Source organism: Numida meleagris, chromosome 3 (assembly GCF_002078875.1).
Source record: "Numida meleagris isolate 19003 breed g44 Domestic line chromosome 3, NumMel1.0, whole genome shotgun sequence".
Lineage (NCBI taxonomy): Eukaryota > Metazoa > Chordata > Aves > Galliformes > Numididae > Numida > Numida meleagris.
In genome coordinates, this window is record NC_034411.1 from 53,973,719 (window position 1) to 53,999,520 (window position 25,802).

Here is a 25,802-nt window from a genome sequence, read left to right on the forward strand (position 1 = left end):
GATGTAAGATCTGCTCTGATGAGTGCTCCTGTAGTTATGACTTTGAAAGAACATTTTTATCAGGGCACACAAACTTCCTCCTTGCTTTTATGTGCAATCATTGCATTTCGACCTAGGAACAGATTCCCATGTTTTCTCAGGAGAAGATGAACTGCTTTTGCAGGTAAGGGTTTCCAGCCAACAAAGAGCCTCATCACCCTCCTCTCCTTACACAAGTTAATGCAATGCACTTACAAAACCATTTTTCTACTTTCTCATTGTGTTTGACATTCTTATTTCCCAGGCTCGAAGGTTTGTCTGTTTCTGACGTCCTGGGCATACTTACGGGGACAGATTTAAATACAGCATCTTACTCAGTTTTGTTTTGGTCTGTTGGTCTCCTTGTAGTCTCTGCCACAAAGGAGACTCTGATATGAAGTACAGAAAAAAAAAAAAAGGCCAGAAATGTAATGTAACAGCCAAAAATGTAGTAAATAATTGGGAAATGCCACCTTGAATAAGTATTCTAAACTATTTTAATTTTTAGTCATTTTATTTGACTGTGGTGGGAGATGAGGATGGTGAGAAATCTCATTAGGGGTTGATGCTAACGGGAGCAAAGAAAGAGCTTCAGCATGTTTCCTTAGAGATGGCGACCCACAGGTATTGTCTCTACTTCAGTGGTGCAGATCTCCCAGTTTCAAAACAACTCCTATTAAAACCAAATCATTATCTATTTTTGCTGATGAACATGTTTGGTGAAAATTCCTATGGGAATGTCTCACCACCAGTTAATTAACTGTACCAACAGCAGTCTGTTGAACTTTGCCTACAAAGCAGTGCATTCAGTGACCACTGCCTTTCTTCCACCTTGCGCAGGAGTCTGGTGCATGAGTTCAGTGACTCCACTGAAGGAGAGAGAAGACTTGAGATTTAATTAATTGGCTTTCAAAAAAAATGTATATATTCATATTACATATATTTGGTGACAGCTGTTTTCTTTGGCAAGACAACAAATGGGGGAAGTACGAGTGTCTTATCTATGCAACTACAAAGAAACTTCATAGCTTGTACCATGTGTGGACCTCTTCCTCTCCCACCCAGTGGCAGCAGAAGCCAGGCTGATCCGACCCCACTCTGAGAGGACAGATAGGACCTTATATATGTCAAGAGTTAAGGAAATTCCGGAATAGTATTTTTTGTATGTACCCAGTTGCTGTTTTACATTAAAGAATATTGTTTAGGAGGAAAAGAAAATCTGTTTAATGGCATCTATGTGAGATGTAGAGCAGCAGAATGTAGTTTCCTGGAATGGAATTAGATCAGACTGTTGGGGTTTAACACTCTTGTTCTGCCAGAAATGCTGTAAGATTATTAAAGCATCACGGCTTCATTTAGTTGCTTTGTAATCTGCTCTAATTCATTTCTTTTAACCTTCCTGCTGATGAGGCTGTTGTGTAACAGACATTGAAGGCCAGAGCTTGTGTTGCTTCAGCGCTTAAGTCACTGCTGGGAGTACTATTATGATGGGGACAGTCAAAAGAAATATCTGTTCAGAAGGACAGAGGTGAGATGTTTGAATGAGGAGAGATGCTCCTTACTGGCTTTAACGTAGTTAGCAGCATGGAGTAACAACAGGAACCTGGCCATGCAGGTTCAAGCTCTGGTTCCACAAGACCGTGACTGGAGACGGCAGTAAGCCTCAGTGGGACAGCTGGCAGCAGAATTTTCACTCTCAAGACTCAATGGAATGACCCAGGTGCACAGCAGTGTACCCTGAATGTTACGTGGACTACTGTCTTGTCACTGAAACGCTCCTGCTTCCAGGGAGCACCATAACCCTTCTCCTTTAGAGTCCTGGTTGACTATTTCTTTCTCCGTATCCACGTTTTGTTTGCATTTGAAAGTCTGCATGGTGGTCGGGCAGGAAGTGCTTTCATGTAATGGTTCCATTAAACGAAAGGTTTTTGAACAGCAGGAGAAATTACTGATCCTAACTGGATCAAAATGAGGGATTTGGGTGGCAGAGGGTGCCCTAGCGTAGCCTTGACAAGGAGGGAAGCATTGTGTTGTTCTTGCTGTTGGTATGCCCTTCTAGAATGGGAATGCTTTCTGAGCGCCAGCTATGCTCTGTGGCTGGGGAGTCTCTGGCTTGCAAACTCATCACCGTTTGGCTGAGAACTGGTGCTCCAAGGATCTCTGTTTGTCCCTAGTGGTATCTGCAGCAGCTCTGATACTGGGAGCACGGAAGAGAGGCACTGTCTGGACTTCAGTGGCAGTGAAATTGTGTATGTCAGTGTGTAAGCGGAACATTAGAGTTCAGCCCCAAAGGTTCCCTTTCAGGACATCTATATGATTGAAAGTAGGTGTCCTTGCTGCTACAGTGCTGCTCTTTTTTTTTTCCCCAAAAATGCCATCTCCCATGGAATCAAAGCCAGAAGTATTTTTGCTAGTTATTAATTAACAAGGGGAGAAATCACTTGTTCTGTGAAATTCTGCAGGTTCTGTGTGAACCTTTAGACATCTCAGTAGCTTAATCCACTCCCTGTCTTTCCCAGCCCAGACTCTGGTGTGGAGTGGTGCAGGGTTTGTTTGTTACAGTGTTTAGATCTCAGCTCTCCTTGAAAAATAAAAACCAAAATCAGTTCCAAGTGGCTGAACTCCCCAGGCCACCTGTGAAAGCTGCAGTCCTGCAGCATTTCAGCCCTTTTCAGTTCTGCTATGCTTTGCTTGATCACAATCTGCAAAATAACTACCTTCAGACAAAACAAACACAAGATTATTTTGCATTTGCATCTTTATTCTACAACACAAGCAACATAAATAGTTTATAACTTTTTTTTGTTTTAAAATATTTCCATTTCAGAATTCAGTCTGAACAAAATATACACAAAATACAATTTGCAAGCCAGCTTACAGTGACTTCCTGACCAATGGACACTGAAGAACCAAACAAAGCAGCACAACGGAACGCAGCAGATAATAAGAGGGTGTTTTTCTAAAGAATAGGAGAAAGGTAGAGGGAGGAAACATGAATGAAACTGGGGAACTGCAGCTAGGTATGAGCTCCGTAGAAGGTAAATCCAGTGTAAGAACTCTAGACATTTACAGTCTCTCTTAAAAACAGTAGTGGCTCCTCCTGAATATACAGCTATAGAGATGAAATCCTGGGAATAATGCTTTGTAGTAAAATGCTTTCTATGGTAGCCATCATCATGGAAATAGAATTTGCTTTTTATTTTGGAATAGGAAGAATCAGATCTTTGGCAAAATGGAGTGTATACTCCCTTTGGCTTTCTATCAGTTTTCAGCTCTGGTCAAAGGGCCCATGGAAGTAAGTTTGCGGTATCGTAAATAATGACAAAAATGGAGGTGAGGGGAACTGAAAAGAAGGTGCTCCCTGCTGTCACTTCATACTTTCAAACCTCTTACTCCCATCTGCTCCAGGAAATGGTGTGCAGTGCAGGGCTTTGCTACGACACGGCTTGGCCCTTCCTGGCAGCACTTCCTTTGGTATCAAGTCGTGCTTTCTTCCAGAGCTGGGGGCTCAGGAGCCACGGCCTGACTGTGGAGGCGGTATTTATCCCTTGCTGAACCGCTAGCTCAGCTCTCCTGCTTGAGTTTGCTTCCTGAGGAAGCATGGCATTTCGCCACAGACTACACTAAGCAAAGGTGTGAAAAGGAAATAGGGTCTTAATGCTCCATGGATGGAAATACCTAACTACCTTTTGATAAGTGAGATGTTGAGTTGCAAGAATTGAAACAGATCCTCCTTCCACTTTTTTCTTAACAAAAAATGCCTTCCATAAACCCAGTCCCCTGAAATGATGTGGCAGGGGAGAGTAAGCAAACCTTTGCTTGTGAATTTGCCAAAAATAAAGAGGATTTGAGGGATCTGGTCCCACAGGCAAGCTCATTATTGCATTAATCCAGGATCATGCAGCGTAGCTCCACTGATATCCAAAGTCAGAATTAGGGCATTTCCTCTTCCCTCTGCTTCTAGCTCTCAACTTGGACCTCTCAGCATTAAGTGAAAAGAATGATGCACACTTACTCTAGATGCTTTGTTATTTTCTTTTTAAATAGCCAGCCTGTCGTGTTTGTCCAAAGCTGTTTAGTATGAAATGAAACCATAGTTAGTATCGCATATAAGGTGTATGTTGAGGGGCAATAGTGGAAACAACACAAAGAGGAGGTGAGATTTCTTCCATGCAACTGTACAACTTCCTGGAGACCCAGGTGTGTTGCTGGTGAGGGCTGCTAATAGACCCTTATGTTGTATCCCTACAGAAGCTCAGCTCAAAATGGGGAGGCTCAGAGAAGAGGGGTCAATAGCTGCCAGATGTTATCTACATTGCATAAAACCCAACACTTGTGCTTCTGTGCTATGGTAAGTTGGTCCTTTTATACTGAAGGAGAAGGTATACGTATTTTTAAATTGATGGTATTGCATCAATTTCTTCAAAGAATTGTGGAATGATCAGAAATTGAGGAAAAAGAGATCAACTATCTATCTAATTTCGTATGCCATGCTTACCGCTATAAACAGATCTTCCCAGAAGTGATTATAACCAGAATGATTAAATTGCTTGCTTAAGCATATTCTTATCATACCTCCACAAAAATAAGACATGGGAAAGGAGGAGTTGGTTTTGTTTTGTTGAATTAAAAACAGTTTATCACTCAGTAATAGCATTTCTCGAATGAATTGCTAAAAGTGAAAACAGCTACATTCCGCATGCTCAGTTTCCAACTAAGCTTGTAAACAGGAGCTGGTTAGAAATGAAGGCTTGCTATGGTTGGCTTCTTGCACATTAAAATTGGATCTGTGCAACAGTAAAGGTTCTAGTCTGGGGGCAGTGTGATGCACGAGAATTGTGCTGGCTCTTGTGGATTTTCAGGAGTGAGGTGTATAAAGGACCACAACAGAGAAAGTGATAGCAGAAACTATATAGGACTTTCCCCTTCCTGAGAACTTGTATGCAGGAGCTGAAGGATTCAAGGACTGAGTTCAGAGTATAAATATTTCCACTACTAACAACAGCTTGGGCATTCTGAGAGTGGGCCTGAGCCGAAGCAGAAGATGGCAAGTGCAGGCAACACACACAGCTGGACCTCTCTACTTGTTAGCCTGTTCGACACTCAAGTTTCATACCGGTCCTGCACTGAGCTCTGAAGTGGAGATACCACCACTGAGATACTACTATATCCAGAGCAAATGGAGATTACATATGGCAACACAGGGTATTTAGAGGTGGGAATTACCTCTTGGGCAGATGAGGACTCATCAGTGAATTTTACAGTAAAATTAAACAGAACCTGAAGCTCAAATTAAAGGCAAAGTACCTTACCAGATCAAGCCACAGGTGAAAACTATGCTTGGTCTTGACAGGATCCAGCTGAACTCCAGAGGAAGTGTACTGTTTTATCTGTGATGAGACAAAAGCTGTGTTCCTGCGTTTAGTGTTTTACAAGAGGAGTTCTTCCCAGGTCTATGTAATCCTTTCTCTAATAATTTTTACTGGATGCTGAGTGAAGTCAATTATTCTAAAGTAAGCCTCTCTTCTAGGAGAGCATTAAATATTAACATCCTGATGAAAGCAGGTTAACCAGGAGATAAATGTTCTGATTCAACAGCAGTAGGTTCTATGCTGTTGTTACCTTGCACAGTGGGTTACAGGGCTACTAGTAAGAGTCTGAATGCGTTAAATGAGAAAGATGTGTGGAGGGCTGCTTTGTGCTGCTGGATGTGCTTGGGGTGGTCAGAGCAGGGAGCTAGTGCCCATACCCTTCCCTGGGACCATTCTGTGCAAGTTCCTTCTCTGGGCTAGCAGCTTTAGGCCAAGTGGCTGAAAGTATGAATGAAACAGAGCACACGGGCCTATGAAATGGTGACTTCGCACTCAGCATTTTACTTCTTCTGGACATTAGGAAATACTACTTTTCTGAAAGAGTGGTCAGGCGCTGGAACGGGCTGCCCAGGGAGGTGGTTGAGTCACCGTCCCTGGAGGTGTTCAAGAAACGTTTAGATATAGCACTGGGAGACATGGTTTAGTGGTGTTGTTGCTGGTAGGTGGATGGTTGGACTAGGTGATCTTGTAGGTCTTTTCCAACCTAGCTAATTCTATGATTCTATGATTCTTTGGGGCTCGCTCACGTCTATGGCTAAACTAGCAGAAAAGAACCCGATGAACCGACTCCGCATGTTGCTCTCAGATTAACAGTTCCTCAAGTGGTGGTAAGCTGTTCTCACCTGCTTACCATTTCACACAGAAGGAAAAGGAAGAGCAGCATCTGCTAAACGTTGCTCATCTAAAGCCTGCTGCTACAAAGATTCCTTTGTACTCATCCCATCCTTTTACATGATATTTCTGGAAAGATGCAGTTACTTGTGTCCTCATACGGTTTCCTAAGGGAGGGGTATGGGAGAACAGAGGCACAGAGGGTGACAATGGGCACTTAGTGCATAATTTGGAAGGAGAAGTTTAAAATGCATTGCAGTACAGCAGTGTTTTGGTCAAGCAGCTAGCTAAGCAGGTAACACTGGGCTATCCACTGTTCAGGTGCCTGACTGGGGGCAGGCATTTCATTCCTAGAGCTTCTCTTTGTGATTTACAGGTAACATGTAACCACTGTGTTTCCTAGATAACAGGCCCCTTTCTGGAATCCTCAGTGACTCCCTTGGTACTGCTATCAGCTTTACTTCTCCAACAGAAATCAAGGATTTGCTTCAGTTTTAGGTAAGCACAGTGAAGACCTCAATCCCCAAAATGAGCATATAATGAAAAATAGCACATTTGAGTGTCCTCGCATACAGGTGTGTATTCTGATTCTGGTTGTTGCCTAATTAATGTCCTACTTTAAAAGCAGTTCTGTATAGATGCCAAATAAAAAGATTAACAAAACATAACCACCCTCCTACTCAACCTGAAGGTGTGTAAGAAAGACACGGCAACAGAAACCTAGCAATATGCTAAGGGCTTGGTATACAATCTCACCTGTCCCCGGGGAAATATTCCATCTGTTGGGAAAACTGACAATTGATAGTATTATTAAATTACTTATTTATAGTCAGTGCATGTAGTAAGAATGAGTTGTTTTTAAGGAATTTTTGATGTTCCTGAAACAGTTCTGCAAGTGACGTTCTGAAAGAAAGGGAAACAGTGTGACTGACACCGCAGAGTAATATAGGACAAAGTGTTCCCCACACAAAAGTGTAGCAGTTGGCAAATGGGGAGTGAGTGAGGGAGGGCAAAGGCAGGACGACAGTGGCAGACTCTTAGTAAATGCATCGGCTTGGGTGATGGCTATTCAGTAGGTTTTTTTTGGCTGACCTTCCATTTTTTCAGGTTCAAGATGCTAAAAATAGTTAGTTGTGCAAAGTCAAGGACTGACGTAAAAAGATGACATTTTAGAGGATGCAGGGACCGAAGCTGTATATTTAGTTGGTATGCACATTTTAAAAGCCTTGGGAGAACATCGTTAAGAGATCACCTAAGGTTTAATTAGTTCTGATAAATTATTTAAACATCTAATCAACAAATGATGTAGTATAGGAATACAAGTCCCAGGGGCTGTGACATAATTTGTGAAGCAAAGTAACCCTTCACTTGTCCAGTGTGAACAGCATCACATATGTATTTGACAATACAGTAGTCAATCCTTCCACTTCTCCCCCTGTTAATAATAGTGGCAGACTGTAGTAGTCCTTACAGAAGCACTGCACAGAGGGGGAATGTACCTATATGAGACTCTGTTCCCTCCCTGTTTACTGCAGCAGATAAGAAAGGGGAGAGAAACAGAAAAGTTAGTTACCTTCTTTTCAGACTTTTCCATCTTGATTAACCTCAGTGTAGAGCAATAGGCTAAGTTTAATGTAAGGTGTAAGGGTCCTGGCTACAGTAGTTCTAGTAGATGCTTAAGTCAGCTTAGCTGCAGTGTTGCTTTAGCTGGAGGAACACTTCACTCTGTTGTGAGTGCTGGATACTGGCATGTAGGCTGGCAGTAGCTTTGCTCTGTGGTGTGTCTTCCCCTCTAGCTTCAGAGGAAATAGCAAAACAAACTTCCCTGCAGCCTTTCAGAGAAATTATACACGTGGAAAAATGGTCACCTGTGGTCATAGCTGAAGTAACCAAGGTGGTGCTGTAGAGAAGGCAGCTTGACAGTGCCTTTTTTTTCTCCCAAGCATTATTCCACAAGGGTAATGAAAGGATGAATAGCCTGTGCTTGGTTCACCCATTTAAGACCAGAGATACTTTAATAATCACTCACTAGCTACCTGGAATGTGACCAGATTTCAAAGGCTCTTCTCGGAGCAAAACAAACTTCAACCTTCTTCAGTGAGCAAGGCATACAGTATTGCAATAATCTTTATTTGGCTTTCCTCTCTCATGCTAATTTCAGAATGGAAAAAGTTATTCTGAACAACTGCCACCTTTTTGATTATTTTTAGTTATACAGGGCTTGCTTGCCTGGTTTGACATCCATATGACAGTTCCATTCATAGCTAATTACAAGTGTGCAAGTTTACCTAGAGTTTGATGTGGCTCCTACTGTTGTAAATTTTAATTTAAGTGAAGGTTACTGAAATGTATTTTGCCTTTAGGTACCAGCCTGATTTACTGGCAGACTCTGGGGTCGTTCCAGACCTCCTGGACACATTCATGCTTCGCCTCCTCTGCTAGTATGAGTGAAGGACACACAGTCTCAAGCAGATAGGGGATATACATTGACAAGCTCATTGTTTCTTAATTTCTCACCAACAAATAGGCAGTTAATGAACCCCAAATACCTCTTTGCTATATATCTTGGCTGTCTTCTCCCCTCTGAAACAGAGCACAGCTAGTTTAAATGATGATATCGTAGACACGGCCCACTCTTCCCAGCCATTCCCGTACTGCCTGACGGACACGGATATCTGTCACGTGGCAAGTCAGCTGGCTGATACATGGGAACACTGCTGGCTGGAGGGCTGTGAAAGTTTGGTCTGGCAGGGCCTGAATCTGGTTGAGAACTGTCAGCACCATGTTGGTCCATGCCTACAAACAAATTGGATACAAAAAAAAGACTCTTTAGAAGACCTTTCTATATAGAGGAGTCCCTCAGTTGAGGCAGAAAAAAAAAGCTTTCTCATCATTGCAGCTTCATGAAGAGGGCCGAATAATGCCAGCGTATTAATTTAATGTTAACTGTGTCTACATAATTCAGTGCTGTATGATGCCATTTGACTTTGTATTTCACATATCATGATCACTCTTCATTACCTATTATCTCCTCCAGTAGCAAACAAAGACTTCCAAATTTAATGCTTTCACTGATGTGCTTACTCGGACATGCAAATTGCAAGTTCCTATTTAGCAACAGAGCCCAATATTTCTGCTTTGGAATTAACAAAAAGCTTCTTAGATACAAAAGCGTTGCAACAAGTACCCCCACATTTTCAGAAGCCCTAGGTAGGCTGGAGCCTATAGCAGTAAGCAAAGAGTTCACTGTTGGTTGTTTTTAGCAATGTGCAGCTTTGGCCCCAGTCACGGAAGAGCTCTCAGAAGCTGTGCTGGTATATGCCTGATAATACCTCCCCTAAAGATTGATTTTCTTTTCATGGGACAGAATGAGGTTTTTATCACTGCCAGCTGATGAAATATTCAGTCCTCATCATGATGATTTCTTTAGTTAAGGAAGACATTTTATGAAGAGACTATAATTATAGTAATAAAAGCAACAGAAAAATATTTTAGGTATGTTTTAAGTTATTGCCATTATTAGCATTCTGTAAGTGTCCTACCTGTATCTGGGCCTCGGCATCCCTAACAGATATATTCAGGGAGCTGACTGTGGATCCTGAGCGTGGTCTCTTCTCTTGTCTCAGGATCTCTGGGCCAGCACTGAATGAATGCCTCATTTGACCTTGGTCTATAAGATGTTGTGGCCGCTGGAGTATGGGTGAGTCCTGCCCTCTGGAGCCCAGGAGCTCCCCTTTCTTCTCCACTTTGACCTCTTTGGTGAAGGATGTCATGGCCTGCTGCTGCTTTCTTTTCTTGTATTCTGTCATGAACTTAGAGATGGTTTTGTCAGTGGCTATGGTGTAGATCTTGTTGCCAGCATTCTCCCACCATTCCTTTTTCCTGTTTTGTTCTTTTTTCTCTGGTTTAGGACTTGAGAGTGGGGGAAGTAGCAGCATTTCTCCACTTCGTGGTGTTAGGCTCTCTCCCAGTTGGTCCCTTATTTGACTCCGGTCATCCTCAGATGGAGTGTCCTTCCCAGACTGCCCTCCAGTTGATGGGGTGGAGGTTTCTGAGTGAAAGGATGGTAAAATGAAGAATGGGTCACCTTTGAACACGGGAGGCTCCTCTACGTTATTCTCCAGGTCTAGGTGCATCTGGATATAGTTGTTGCACAGTTCCATGCAGAGCTTATGAAGCCGCTTGATCAGCCATCCCCAGTCCGCATTGCTGACAGGCTGTACGCTCAGAGATGGTATTCGAGCCCTCCACTGTCTCTTCTCTTTTCCCCGGGGGGGACTGACCTGAGCAGTTTCTTCAAAAATGTCTTCGTCTTCTGAAGAGCACTGTTGTGATGAATCAGTGCTTCTCTCATCGTCTTCAAAGAGGATCTTCTTCACTTGCTCTGCAGTGATGTTCTCCTGGTTTGTCAGGATAGCGCAAATCAAAGCATGGAAGTAAATATTGAAGCTCATTGCTGACTGGCGATACAAGTTGGCAGCTCCGCTAATGCCAGATACTTTTTTCAGCAAGCACTTCAACCCAGGTCTGGTGTCAAACTCCCTGGCTGTTCTATAGGAGTCCAGCAGTAAGTCAAAGATGACAGCCAAGTTTTGCATGGAGATGTACCTGAGAAAACCAGCCAGCTTGTTTTCTGGTACTTGTATTGTCATTTTCTCCTCCAAGTTAGAAGGGCCTTTGACAAATTCTTCCAGTAGGATGTCATATAAATTCTGGAGCAGAACTTGGTGTGACAGCAAGCTCACTACTATTGTCCTGAAAGGAATACTTGGTAAACCAAGCATAGGAAGAAAAAAAAAATATGATTGTATGTTATACTTATGCTAGAAGTACGGGACTACTTCATGTTTTAGAATCTAATATGAAGGAAGAATTTGAAAAGCCAAAATTTTAGAGCCTTGTTACAAAGAATTGGACGAAGATGAAGTTGTCTAGTATGGTTTTTCAGCCTTCCTAGATGGGATAACACCTGCATGTGTTAAGAAAAATAACTGACCACAGAAAGAGCATTAATGGAACTTCGCAGAGACAGTATTAAAAAAAGCTCTACTATTTATTCATTTATTTATTTTTATTATTATTTATTTAAATACTCTGTATTTTGACTTCATGGTAGCTACAGGTGCTTTTAGTATTTTCAGATTGCTGTAATTAAAGAATTTGTTAACACACAAATTATGCAGCACTTTTGCCCTTGGCCCCTGAGTACATTTTCTATTTTTGTTGTTGCTGAACTCAAAGCTAAGAATCATCCTTAAGACTCCTTCACTGGCATTTCAGCAAACCTTTACTTTGCCATGATAAATTGAGGCTTGAGCTGGTTTACCATTTGCTTTCTGTTTCCAATAATGCCAGTGGTATATCTCAAAAATAAAACACAAAGAACCAACCAACAAAAAAAAAAATCTTCAAAAACATCAGCAGTGCAATGGAACATGCAAAAAAGCTTAAATCTTGATGAATATTTGCTCTTAAGACTTCAACTTGGACACTGAGATCCTAGCCCTGTTTCTTACATGTAATACTGGGTGATTCTCTCCTGTTGGACATTGTGAGCTGTTCTAGATCTCACTGATTTTCTTATTTGCACAGGGAACATGTGAACAGCAAACTCCCCCAGACAAAGTTTTCAGGTAATTTACTAATAAGTAATATTGGCAGGCTTACAGTCAGGGGAGGTTAAGAAGAAGGGGTGGATTAGATTATAGTTAAAACAAGACATTGGCATCTTGCAGATTAAAAATTATGCACTGTGAAGCCCATTTTACGTTAGTAATTGTAAACAAGTCTGCATCAGATTAAAGCTGTGATATTTTAAATAGGGTCAGTGCATAATATGTACTTGTTTTGACTTAGGGAACTATGAGGGATCACAGTTTAAGTTGCATTATTACTAGGTGAGGAGAAGACTTTTCAGTTTGCTTGCAATACTGAAGTTTTAGGTCGAAGTAAAATTTCAGGTAACATAAGATGTTCAATTATTGACCTCTAAAATTCTGGCATAAAAATTAACCTGTTTTCATAAAAAAACTTTCAGAAGTGTTTTCGAAGTACTAAAACAAAATACCTAGATTATTTTCCAGTTTTTTTTTGAGAAATTCTATCAAAATCTATTTTGAGAATGCAATATTAAGAGTTAAAACATCTCTTCTTCTAAGTCAATCTTTGTCCTTATGTTAATTGATTTGTAAAGCCAAACAAATGGTCCTGATTTAAAAAAGAAAGGAAAAAACCCCAAAAACTAGAAGAGACAATCCTCAGACTTTTGAGGGCCTGGCATATATGTATAGAAGCTGTTGGGCAGAAAGAACAGCACTCCCACGGTTAGCTTATCTATGTCAGCTCGCTTACTTACTATAGCTATAGCTGTCAGTGCTGATACAGTGGTTGAAATTAAGTCTGATTATCTAACAGCAGTACAATCTTGATGATTAATACATACATTGGAGCTCCTTGTGGGGAATTAGTTTTCTGTTGTAAAAATCATGAGAGGCTCTGACTCAGAAAAGCTCTTAAGAGCACACAGAGTTAAACGTGTGCTTGATTTCAAGAGACTAACTCCATTCCAAAAGGAGGAGCAGTATGGAGATCTGCTTTCTTCATAATAACCATTAAGGAAATTTACAAGGACAATTCAAAGTACTACGCAATTTAAAAAACAAAACAACAACAAAAAAACCCAACAAAAACTAGAACAGAACTATAGGTGAAAACACGATGCCAAAGCTGGTTAAGGACAGTATTTTCTTATTCTGAAGAAAGTTTGGACCTGAAGCATATCGTTACTTTTTAGGAAGAAGAAAAGCTCCCTTACCCCAGCTTCCTGTGAAACGATGCAGATCAGGGAAACAAAAGCAAAAGGGAGAAGAGAAAACTCCACTAAGGTTAAAGTAAAACTTCAGAGGCCACAGTTACAAGCATGCAAGACTGGCATATTACTGTGCTGCTAGCAAGTAATATGATAAACAGTGACACAGTCAACTTTTCATCCCTGTTTTGGTGAAAAACGAGTATTGCTGGGGTAATACTTCCCCATCAGGGAATACACTTTTTGCAGTTGTTAGACAAAGACTTGTGTGAGACCATACAGAGTTTGTATTAATTGCAAACTTTATTTGTTTAAAGACAAGCTTCTTGCTTGCATGGTCTTTCTTCCTGTCCATCCAAGGAAGGGCCATCACATTTTGACTCCCAGTTACATGCAATAGTTCACTTTTGAATGAGCATACCTGAAGTGTTTCAGTAGCAGGTTTGGTATCTGGTATAAGACTATTTTATATCATGTAATATATACCTTGCAATATAAACACAAACCCTGAATGCAGCACTAATTCTTGGCCCTGTGATACCATAGTGGTTATTCAAACAACCAAGTGCAAGCAAAAAGAAATTTTCTTTGGCAGGATAAGACTAAGTCATGCAGATGCACAGTTTTCTGAGGTGGTAAAATATAAAAGGTTTCCTTTAAAAATAAAAAGTGCCAAGCAAAAATGAAAGTTCCCTAGACTAGTATGTTGACAGCGTTGAAGTTTTTCACGTAGCCTCTTTATACTCCTCCAGATTACCCATTAGCCTATTTCAACCTTCTTATTCCAATAATACTGAATTTAAAAGACCAGTAAGTGTAGCAGAAATTATTTCATTTGCTAGGTATCATTACAAATACAACAGCACTTTGAAAGCTTTCTCCAAACTGGTATTTTTATAATCTCAATATGAGAAAGGTTTTCCTAGTATTTCCTATGAGAATTCTTTTCCTAGTTTCAGATACTTACTTCCCTTTACTATAAAGCTTTGTGTGGCCTCCTTCAGGTATTTGCAACCTACCAACTCTTACTATCCACTAGAAGTTTTTTTGAGCCCTGTAGAGAGGCATAGCCTCTGTTCTCATCTCTGCCAGCCTGACAGTAATTTTGCCTTGCACTTAATAACACAGTGTTTTCCTGAGAAGCTATTTTACCTTCTCTGGGTATGCCCATTTGGTTTCTTATCTGGTGGCAGGTCAATGACGAGCACACACGACTGGGCATGTTCGAACCCTTCCTTGTTGCTAGGGGTCTTTGGGGAGCACTGGGTCTCCAGCATGAAGACCTAGAAAATGACAAATTACATAAAACATTTAGGTTCACTTGCAGTGGGTCCATGGAGGGGCTGACAGCAGAATTTGTGAATTGTGACAGATCTATGACAACTTATTTTACAGGATGCACAAAGAGACAATAGACACCTAATTTGTAGTTACTTGGGAGGGAAGCAGGGAAACAACTCTCAATTGCCATAGCTTTGTTTCATAGCTTAGTAGATGTGTTAAATCCCTGATGAGAAGAACTCAGGCTGTGCCTTTGAGGGGTGTCTCCTAGAGAAGCCTAACTGTTCCATTTCTCACTTTTACGAGCTTTGCCTCTCCAGAAATTTTATTTTAAAACACTTTTTCTATTCAAATAAAATCTGCCACTCCCACATTGTTTGTGATCACAAACCCTGAATATCTGAGACATCTCAGATTTTCAAGCAGCATCAGGAGATGATTAAGTTAGAAACTGACATCAAACATCTGTTGGCTCTTTTAATCCAGCTGCTTACCCATGCAGAAACTGCTATATAATGCTGACAATTTAAAGGTACCCTGTAGGTCATTAAGTCCAGTTTGCTGTATTTCAAGGAACTTGTTTCATATAAACACTTTCTCAAAATGAAAAACATTCAGTGTAGACAAAAGAATCCTGAGAAGGTTTTCTTCCAGACTACTTTGCTGATTAGGAGTTAGTGATGACTTTTAAATCATTTGTTCCACGTCAACATTACCTTCTAACTCTCAATAATCTTCTTCTCTCCAGTCTATACCCATGTATTTATAGACATACAAAAAAAAGTATATTCCTCTTCAAACTCTCATTTGATGGGTTGAACAAATCTAGTTTTCTAACGTAACATCACAGTACCTGTTCTAATGTATTTTGTTTGCCCTTTTTATCATTCTTAACAAGATAGTCAGAAATGCATATGACGTTCTAGATGAATATTCACAGTGACACTATTTCTCTTTTTCTATCAGAAAGGCTTCCACTGATGTATGTTACAACTGCCTTTTTTAAAGCTATACTACACAATAGGCTTGTAGTCCTGATCAGATAGCTGTGCATCTACCCCCTGCCATGCATTCTCCCTAGTGCCCATTTACAAGGTAAGTTCTAATATTTTTGTTTCTAGTTTTCATTGCTTTTTCTCACTACTACTGTTAGATAAATAAATGATAGCCTAGGGATGAGGAAGTCTCATTCGATTTGCTCATAGGGTTTGTGAGGACGGTTGTGTTAAAAACATGCTCAAAGAAAAACCCCAAGTTTAAAGACTTCTCCAACCTTCCCTGAAATGTCAGTCTCTACCTGTTGTGCCATGGCTCTGATTCTCCAATATTCAGCTTCAGCACTCGGCGAGAGGGAGGGGGCTGCCACCTTCACTTCACAGGCGTCTCCACTAAAGCTTTCAGAACCACTGTGGAAATAGCCCAATAGGTTCTATAGAGAAACACAACATCAGACTTTCACTGTGCGTTAAATTAAGTCAGTGATTGTAGAACTGCTGAACCTCCTCATGTGTAATACAAAATTCAGAGTGGGAGTGATCTCTACCCAGTACGGATCACCTGCTATTCAGCATTCAGTGTATTTGATGCAAATGCATCACAACAGCTTGGGTAGTGGTGTATTAAAGGGAATTTTTTGTCACAAGGTGGCGAGCTGAGAAATAATCTATATGGAGCATGCAGCAACAGGATCAAGTAAGCAACTTTGTCTCGATCTACTTTTAACCAACTGAGAAGAAGAGCTGGAACAAAAGGTAAGGATCTTCTGATTTCTTACTCGTGGGGCAATTTAAAGTTAGTGATGACTGTTGTCTGTAACATGCTTCAAAAAAAATGATTTCAGCTTCCACTGTTGATCCAATGCCTTTCATTGTGAGTAAATTATTAAACAACAAAAGCTACAACATAATCTTCTTTTCCAGCCTCTGTATCCGAAAACTTATTTGTGTGTGTACATGCGTATGTGTGACAACCTGTCAAAAGACAGGATCTATAATTAGTTTTGACCGTCAGCAAAAAGGCAGTTTACCTTTACTGGCTCCAGAGTGGCAGAGAATGCATCCTGCAAGGCACAACATGCAAGCCTCCACATCTCTTCAGTAAAAACAGGTCCTGCTGTCACTAATACATACCTACAAGTAGGCACATGGGAAAACATTACCATAAGAAAGAGCTGAACAGTTCTCACCTGTAATGGGAAAAGGTTGAAAACTGAAGAAATAGGCCCACTCAGTAACTAGTTAATGATATTCAGTCTCCTAAGAATTAATAGTTGTTATCCTGACCCATTTTTTGATATGACTGAATCTCTAACTAACTGCTTTTTCTTTGATTTCCTTCTCAAGTAATCCTCTCCCAGAGAAGAACCATATGTTCCCTAAGTATATAATGAAATGTTTATTTTGACTATGCTTGCAATAAACTGAAGACTGTAAAGATATCCACTACATCCAAAGACCTGTGAATTCCTACAGAAAGCCTCCTAATTATTTTTCCTAAGGATTAATTATTGACTAACTGTATATACGTACTGTACAAGTATATTTACAGGAACATGACACACATAGCAATGTCCAAAACTACAGGTTCTGAAGCAGACAGAAAACAGTTTTAAAAAAAAAGGCTACTAAGTCTGAAATAGAGATACATTGTAGACTTCCTCTGAGATGCTAGCTAAATTAGTAAGTCCACAAGTACTTCAAAGATACTGATATCCTTTTTTGAATATGCTAACAGAGTGAAGAGGTTGTTACCTGATACAAGAGCAGCCAACTCTGGAAATAATTTCTGTTGGTTCTGCTACACAGGCAACCAGCAACTTGAAAAGATCTTTTAGCATAGTATTGATCATATTTTCATAACCAATATCTGTAAGGAAAAGACACAGACTGGTTTTATTTAGCATCATTGCCTTTGCATTATAATTAAAGACAAACAGTCTCGCTATGCTTTCTCCAATTCAGAGACTTTGCAAAATCAATTCTTTTTATGCAGATATCTGTAGAGTTCAATTTTAAAAACATGCATTACATCCTACTGAAATGAGAACAGTCCTTTTGAGGTTAACAACATAAAATGTCTAGACTTCAGTTGTACTGGAGAAATTCTGTTAGCTTCTGTTTCTGAATGCTATAGTACTTTAACATCAAAGTCTCGTTGTCTTCTTTTGGAAAGTGTAATAAGCACTGTGATGATATAATTTTGAAGATAGCCCTTATCTGAGCAAGACGCTAGACTAAATAACCTCCACAAGTCTTGCAAGTTGTATTTTTTCATAATTCTATTTCTTTTTAAAAGAGAAAACAAACAGAAATTCCTAACCCTCCTCCTCTTGTTTTAAACTTGAGCAACCAGAAAGAAATGAAAACATCTCCCCAAGTCGCTATTCAGTAACATGCCACCAATGACTGTCAGGAGATTTGATGGTGTTAGGACGTACCTGAGTGTATGAAATTTTGAATATGCTCCACTACGAGTTCACAAGAAAGGCCAATGGCATGCTTGAAATTAGCAGATGCCACATCCCAGTAAGAATGATCACCATGGCTGCGATGGAGCCAAAGGGACATCGTGGGAAGAAGAAGATGTACAACTGCATAAATGCCAAATCCTGGGCCTTAAAATAAACACAACGGTGGTTGTATATTTTTGCGTTCAAAGCCTACATTCAAGATATTTGTTAATTCATTCCAAGCTTGAGGTCAGGGGTGATTCTAGAAAAGGCAGGTTCTGAAACTTTTTTATGGGTTAAGAGAGGGGCACAGTTGTAGGCTTAGCTGTGAGTTTAGTTTTAGTTGGGACTACATGAATGTTTACCTAACTGTGAATCTCCTGTGCTGCCCAGGAGGTCTACAGGACTGTACAATCTTATCAGTTTCCTTTACTTCAAGCAAATGCTTTCTGTACCCAGGACACTTCCAGAATACTGCACCTCTTTATTTGTGCATGCAGAACTTCAACGTACTCCTACAACATGCCTTCTGTCACCATAAAACAATAGGCTAACTGGAACCACAAATCCCATTCTGAGAAAATTCCATTGTATTTGAATATGTCTGTGCAGCTCTAGCATGAAGAGCATTGCACTTTATAGATGTGGGTTAGGATTCTAGGAGGGTCAGGCTGCGGCTCCAGTAGCTTACAGTTTATCAAGTCCTTTAATTACCAGGTGTCTTGGCAACATCCCGCAGCAATTCAAAGAGCAGATCCAGAGTAGGAGGTTGGTGCTGGCGGGGACAGTTGGATATGGCAGTTGTTAATTCTTCCAGCAGAATAATCCAGACATTGATAAGACCTACAAGTAAGGAAACAAAGATTAAAAAGCAGTGTGAGTGATACTGCATTGACCACCCTAACTTGCCCGCAGAAAGTGATGGAGACTAAGAAATTAATTAACTTAAAGATTCACTGCTGCTGTATAATCATGGAGGGCAATATCAATTTTTGAATAGATTTTCTCCTTTTCCCTTTAATTAAGTTTCATGTTTTGTCCCACTCTTCCTCCTCCACTCAGCTTTTTCTGGTCTAAGTTTGCTACTCCCACTAGTCCAGTTCTTGTTTTTTTTTTTTTTTTAATGTATTTTAAAGTCTTGATTGACAAGTTAGCCAATGAAAATTGAATCTTCTAGTTCTTTCTTAAAAACCTTATAAAATGCAAAGTCCAGTAATGAAATGAATTTTCTTCTGAAGTGTTTTACAAAAGGTGCATGGAGATGTGGTCCCTGTCCAAACAAAATACTCAACCCTTTCTAAAGGCTTTGAATTGCCCCTACAAAAAGACTCAACTAGGCTAAATAACGTGTTTTATTTACACTTTGAAATTTCAATTGGAAAAATTAAAACTGTAAAAATGCATAGGAAATCCTGCAAGCAGTTCAGTTGTATGTGAGACGCATAACCCTAAGGGATCTCACTAGTACTGCAAATCCGCCCAGAATGGTTTGTACCTGTTTTGTACAGAATTATTTAATTATCTTTCTAAGGAAGGAAACAGCACAACTCACTCAGCACTCAGTAAATGTGGTTATCTTCAAATCTGGAAGAGGTGAGAAACATTCTCTTTTAGCAACCTTTTGAAGAGTTTGGCATGGAATCAAAGACAGTACGAAAATACACCGCACCACCCTACGGCAAAATAGGCTAAAATGTTTTGCAGCATCTTGGAACTGACTTTTCATAGAATCACAGAATGACCAAGTTTGGAAAAGATCTCCAAGACCATCCGATCCAACTGTCCATCTACCACCAATATTTCCCAATAAACCATGTCCTTCAGTACAACATCTAAATGTTTCTTAAACACCTTCAGGGACAATGACTCAACCACCCCTGTGGGCAGCCCGTTCCAGCACCTGACCACTCTACTGGAGAAGAAATTTTTCCTAGCAACCAACCTGAATCTCCCCTAGAGCAACTTGAAACCATTCCCTCTAGTCCTATCACTAGCTACGTGTAAGAAGAGGCTGACCCCCACCTTGCCACAACCTCCTTTCAGGGAACTGTAGAGAGCTGTAAGGTCTTCCCTGAGCCTCCTCTTCTCCTGACTGAACAATCCCAGTTTCCTCCGATGCTCCTCATAAGACTTGTGCTCCAGCCCCCTCACCAGCTTCGTTGTCCTTCTCTGGACATGTTCCAGGGCCTTGATGGTTGTCTTTCTTGAAGTGAAAGGCTCAAAACTGAACACGCTACTTGAGGTGTGGCCTCATCCATGCCAAGTACAGACGAATGATCACTTCTTTGCTCCTGCTGGCTACAGTATTTCTGATACAGGCTAGGATGCCATTGACATTCTTGGCTACCTGGGCGCATTGCTGGCTCATGCTTAGCCGAGTGTCTACCAACGACTCCAGGTCCACTTCTTCCACATAATCTTCTAGCCACCCTGCCCCAAGCTTGCAGCATTGCCTCGGGTTGTTGTGGCCAAAGTGCAGGACCTGGCACTTGGTCTTGTTGAACTTCATCCCACTGGCCTCAGACCAGCTATCCAGCCTGTCTAGATCCCTCAGAGAGGCCTTCCTACTCCCTGGCAGATCACCACTTCCTCCCAAACTTGGCGTCATCTGCAAACTTACTGCGGATGCACTCAATCCCCTCATCCAGGCCACCAATAAAGATATCGAACAGGACAGGCCCCCGTACCAGTCCCTGGGGAACATCACTCATGACCGGTTGCCAGTTGGATTTAACTCAGTTCACCACCACTCTCTGGGCCTGGCCCTCCAGCCAGTTCTTTACCCAGCAAAGAGTGTACCTGTCCACACCACGGCTGCCCGCTTCTCTAGCAGAATACTGTGGCAGACAGTGTCCAAAGCTTTGCTGAAGTATAGGTAGATGATGTCAACAGCCTTTCTTTCAGGGACCGCAGTGCCCAGTGAGGCACTACCTTCTGTTTTTGTAAAGTCAGTTTACCTAGTATTGTTCTAATATATTACCAGCTACTGCTTCAAAGGGCCATCATGGGTTCAGAAGTACTAGGTCTGCATTCCTCTGCCACTTGGCTCCATGCACATCTAGTTCTGGTGTTCTTCAAACACCTGGTTAATCCACAACCCATATAAACAACACAGATAATTAGGAGAATAATGTTCCTTGTTTTTCTGGAGGTCATAATGCTTTCTATTCATTTGGTTCAACAGACCATGGGACAGAAGTTTGGAAACATATTTCAGCAAGTATTCTTTGTAAACTTTAACTCAACACCAATAATTTTTCTGTGAAAGGAAGGACTGTCAGTATCAACCTTAAAAAGTTTTTCATTCCTTTACCGTAGCTGTGGTTCCAGGAAGTATTTTTGTGTTTGCTCTCAGACATATGTACTGGTTGTATTATAAATATCAGGATAATTAAAATATTATTAATTTAATTACAATATTATTACCTTCTCCCATGACACTGTTTGCATTTTTCTCATATATGAGCGGTAGCTTTTAACACACAGAAATGTACATAACCTGAACTCCAAGCTGTATGTGCATACAGACAACAGACACAATAAACTGTGAAGTTTTTCCCTCCCTTTTTGCTTTCAGCAGTTGGCAAAATTTACAGTGACATGTAAAAGAAGCAAGTGATTAATCTTGCATTTCCTGCTTTCAGTGCGCTTACCAGTGTCGTCATCAAAGTCAGAAAGGATGCACTCAATGCCGTCCTCACTGCTGGCTGACTGCTCCTGCACTCTTCGGGGCATGTTAACCAACCGGACACTGAGGAAAACAGGTTTCAAGGGCATTTTGTAGATTTTGGCTAACAACTGAAAAAAAAAAAAGAGAAAAAAAATACATGAGAGAAGTGTTACTACTTCTAGCTCTGTTTTACAATAACTGTTCAAATAAGAATTTATGTCACTCTGGATGTGTTACTGTTAGGTTTTGAATGTTTTTTTCCCACATATTCTTCAGTTCTGAGTGCTGTTACCTCCTCAGTTTTCCTACTGTTAGTCAGCCCAGAACACAGGAGGGTCCTTCAGATTCCCACTCTCTATCTGACAGTGCAGCCTCTTACCAGCAGCCTTGCAGCAAATTCTGTTGTGTTCATGCACATCACCTAACCAGTGATGCAAAGTCTCGAGGTAGGGACTGTCTCCTAGGCCATGTTAGTACCTGCCATGGTTTTGTGATTTTCGGTTATTGGTATTCCACATCATAACATCATGTAGTGGATGTACCTGGTTCTCAGAAGAGAAGGACTACTACAGTCCCCACGGTACTTTGCTCCTCTGTTACCATTTTCCAGCTGGAGGGAAAGGATAAAAGCTCGCAGTATAAAAACTTGCAGATCACGAGACCTCATCCCTTTTTTCCGCCGTCTCTCGTCTTGGCAGCACCTCGCTCTCCAGCCACCTTATCGTCGGTAGTAGAGTAAGGCCTACCTTGATTTTGGGACATTCTCTCTCTCTGTATTGGATTTATCAGCTTAAATTGTAATTATATTGTATTATAGTGTGTTGTTTTGCATTCCGATATCTTATTTAGTAAATTAGTTTGTTTCTCCTCAGATTGTTGCCGCTGTTCTTTGCTCTCAGGGCCATCTCCTTACCCTTTTCCCCTTTTCCCTTTTCCCGGGGCGTGGGCCTGTGGATCCCCTGTCCCCTTCGTCACAGAACCGGGCCGAATGCCCGTAAACCGTTGACAGTACCTGTGCAAGATTATTCACTATACCTGAGAACATCTCCTGAGGTAATCAAGCGCGGGAAGGCACAAGTCTGTAGATGCTGATCCTGATCCTGGCACACAGTCACCCATCTCCTTACAATCTACTTCCCCTGGGGATGGAAAAGGCAGCATTGGGAGGGACAAAAGAGAAACAAACAGGATTGATTTTTGTTTTTCATGCAGTTGTACTCTAGTGTCTGAATAGAATCCAGAAGTCATCCTTTGTCCGATCTTATTAGATGACAACTGAATGATTCCCATATCTCTCTTTTTGACGTGTAACCACAAATGGGACAAACTTATCTCATGAATGTAAGAAACCTAAAGAAATATGACAGTATTTCTACAGAAGGGATGCAAGTTCTCCTTGCTGGTATTGGACAAGCAAGTTTGCTTCTCTTTTGTAATAATAATTGCCATTCCAGTCTGTCATCGCGAGCTGAATTCTGCCCGCACTGATATGGATAGTGAAATAACTTATTAGGAAAGGAATAATTGCAGTTAGGTACTTACAAACCTTAATACCTCTGTGAATCCTTTGGCCTAAGTTGTGTTCATATCAGTAAAGAAAAAAAAAGTTCAACTTTACTGCTTACTAGAAATTTTGCAATTCACATATGGGAGAAATGTATCAATTTCACAGTTCAGTGAAAACTGTTAAACTTCAGTGATCAAGGCAAGCAAAGGAACTTGTGGGCAGAATGACCCAGCAGCACTCTCCTCTATTCTGAAGTTTGGTGAAACACCATGTTTACACTGTGACTTGATGCATCTAGTCTCTGCTGCCCTCAGTAATGCAACAGAAAAATTAACGCTTATGATCTCAATCAAGGTTCAGCAGGTTTTGAACACCGCATATGCAAAACAGTGCTGAGGTGAGAAAGGGTACAAAGAAGCATTGGCCTCTGAACATAAAACATATCCTCTGTTACAAACAATCTGTGCTGTCACTGCGCAATGCCATGGTCATATCTCCATTACTGTATTCTTTTATTTTTTTTTTTTACCACTGAACTTAAGCAAAACTTGATGTAAATAAGATCAAATGATGAAGACATTGAAAAGAGAGATGCATCTTTGCTACTATAATAACCGGAACTCTTGATAGCATTCAAAATGTTTCTGAAGTTCTCCTTTGATCGTGATTTTTTTTTAATGCATTTTGGATTGAAATTGGATTTAATTCTTGAGAAACTGAGACACTGCCTCTCTCTTCCCTACCATACTCTGTATTACATAGCAGGATTCTCATTTTCGGCAGAATCAAGTTTGACATACCATAGCTTAATAAAATAAAAGGAAAATAAAAATATTTACCCAGTCCTTTCACAAACTTCATAAGGCACATAATATAACTGGTGGCAGCATTGGCAAAGACCTGGATGCTGTCTGTGTTTAGAAATGCTTCAAAAACATCAAACACTGGGGCCTGGCGTTTCCCTGTGGACATAACAAGATTAAGATTTCTCCCCATCCCCCGTAAATATGGATTTCCAACAGTTTCTCAACCATTTAACTGAATCTGTATAATCTCTTCCGTTCTGGGCAGAGACAGAAATGTTCCAGTGATCTTAGAAGTAAAAACTAATATGCTTCTTCTTTTGATCCCAAGGGAATTTGTGTAACCCTACATTGAAAGCAATGTTGACTCCTTTCTTCACTGCTTCTATAAAAACTACTAGCTTACCAGCGCCCAAATGTTAAGAGCAGGTATGGGCACTCAAAACTCAGTTGAGTAACTAAGACTTTTATTCAGTGAAGTCTAGACCTAACTGTCAAGACGACACAGCAGGCACACTGAAAACTACTCTGACTCTTTTAATTCAGTGACAAAATAGCTTTGTTTTTCCTAAGTAGCTAATAAGTCTTCAAAAGCTGTATATACTAGCACTTTGCCACTGATTGTAATAGATCTGAAAGACAAAATTTAGGAGGCAAACCATATCCCTCATGCACAGCTTGTAACATTTATTTAATCTGTACTTTTGCTATATTTACAGGTAAAATTATTTGTCCTCACTACCCAGCTTCCATATGAGCAAACATCTCTGAGTGAGATGCAGGATCAATTGTACAACAAACAAGGTTCATAACAGCACTAGTAATTAGAATCCCCGTGATTGAGTGCTTGTACAAGTACCTGCCTGGATTATCACACCAACTGACTTCGATGTGTAAGAGCAGAAATTTCAGGTGGTAAGGAAGACAGCTGACATGAGAAGTGGTGACTGTATGCAGTTACTGTAGCAGGGCAGTGAGAAGGTGACAAAACTATGCTCAGCGCTCACACACTATCATTTTGCACAAAAATATTAAAATAGGTTTGAAGCATTTATTTCTTATTCTACTCATCTGCCAGAACTGAAAGGACAAAGAGTGAATTGTCTCTGCTTTCGCTCCCAACCTAATAAATTAGATACTTTGGTATGGTCCTAGAGTATTACAGTGCCATTGCTACATTGTGAGCTATACTGTTTCAGAGCATCTGTTCAGGTCAGGCATTTAAAATGTACTGAGTTATTTCTTGTGTCCCCAAGGAATTAGATTGGGAAACAAAAGCACACACAAAACAGTCAGTGCTTAAGTCCTTACCCATAGAGTATTCTCCTACAAGGTACTCTTTAACCTCTGACTTATTGCCGCTGTGAACTGTTTCCAGGGCACTGAACAGGGGTCTCCATCCTGACTGGATCTGCGTAGAACACATTTCCACCAACTCTCCTATGGAGGTGACCACCTGCAAACAGTGTAGGAAAGGCTCAAAGAATAAAACCAGAACTGACACATATCTGGACTTGCAGAAGGAACGAGGAGGGCTCTAAACACATTTCTAGATACACTCTTATCTGGATTTCAAAATTTGGACTATTTTTTTTTGTTAGATAATTTAATTAAATCACATTAAAGCCACATGCACTTCTACTGAAGAAGTGGTCTAAGCAATAAACAGGTAAGTGGCCAGGGGCAGAGTTCTGAAAACACAGTACTTCTGCAATTGTACAAAATCATTCTCTGAAGGTACCGTTCTAAAACCTGGTTTACTAGAATCTTGGGGGAAAAAAACCCAATAATTTGGTAGGTTCAAGCATCACGTTTGGGTCTGCTTCTGAGGGAAGACCTGACTGAAGAACAGGGCCACATGTATATCATTTAGCAACTGCTTTTCAGAAGAAAAACAGTAAGCTACCCTGAACGGCAGCATGTCAAGGATCTTTCTGTATTGCAAAAGAGATCTATATGCTATCATAATGCTGGCTTAGGTAGGCAGAGCCCACCTGAATTCTTGAAGATAACTGAGGGACATCATGTGGAGGGCACTTGGGAAATATTCAAGTGGACCAAGTG

At 40.7% G+C, this 25,802-nt stretch overlaps 1 protein-coding gene and 1 long non-coding RNA gene across 10 annotated transcripts in view; one reads left to right on the forward strand and one right to left on the reverse strand.

Annotated features, from left to right (window-relative positions):
* The window catches only part of ARFGEF3 (ARFGEF family member 3), an 87,673-nt gene continuing 64,629 nt past the window's right edge, over positions 2,759-25,802 (reverse strand). For 6 of the 9 annotated variants that reach the window (XM_021390705.1, XM_021390702.1, XM_021390701.1 and 3 more), the window contains 13 exons: positions 25,050-25,194; positions 23,775-23,897; positions 22,464-22,567; positions 21,412-21,556; positions 18,473-18,601; positions 17,747-17,923; positions 17,061-17,175; positions 16,337-16,439; positions 15,608-15,739; positions 14,182-14,312; positions 13,036-13,044; positions 9,764-10,988; positions 2,759-9,017 (listed from right to left, as the gene is read on the reverse strand). In XM_021390705.1, the coding sequence (XP_021246380.1) occupies positions 8,826-9,017; positions 9,764-10,988; positions 13,036-13,044; positions 14,182-14,312; positions 15,608-15,739; positions 16,337-16,439; positions 17,061-17,175; positions 17,747-17,923; positions 18,473-18,601; positions 21,412-21,556; positions 22,464-22,567; positions 23,775-23,897; positions 25,050-25,194 (2,730 nt within the window). In that variant the 3' untranslated portion in view covers positions 2,759-8,825. Of the gene's footprint in view, positions 9,018-9,763; positions 10,989-13,035; positions 13,045-14,181; positions 14,313-15,607; positions 15,740-16,336; positions 16,440-17,060; positions 17,176-17,746; positions 17,924-18,472; positions 18,602-21,411; positions 21,557-22,463; positions 22,568-23,774; positions 23,898-25,049; positions 25,195-25,802 lie in introns of those variants that run through there. The other 3 variants (XM_021390698.1, XM_021390704.1, XM_021390706.1) reach the window with 2 other exon arrangements.
* On the forward strand, positions 6,585-21,539 carry LOC110395817. The gene is made up of 4 exons (XR_002436639.1): positions 6,585-6,719; positions 9,848-9,921; positions 15,277-16,061; positions 21,403-21,539. It is a non-coding gene; the product is annotated as an uncharacterized LOC110395817 (long non-coding RNA).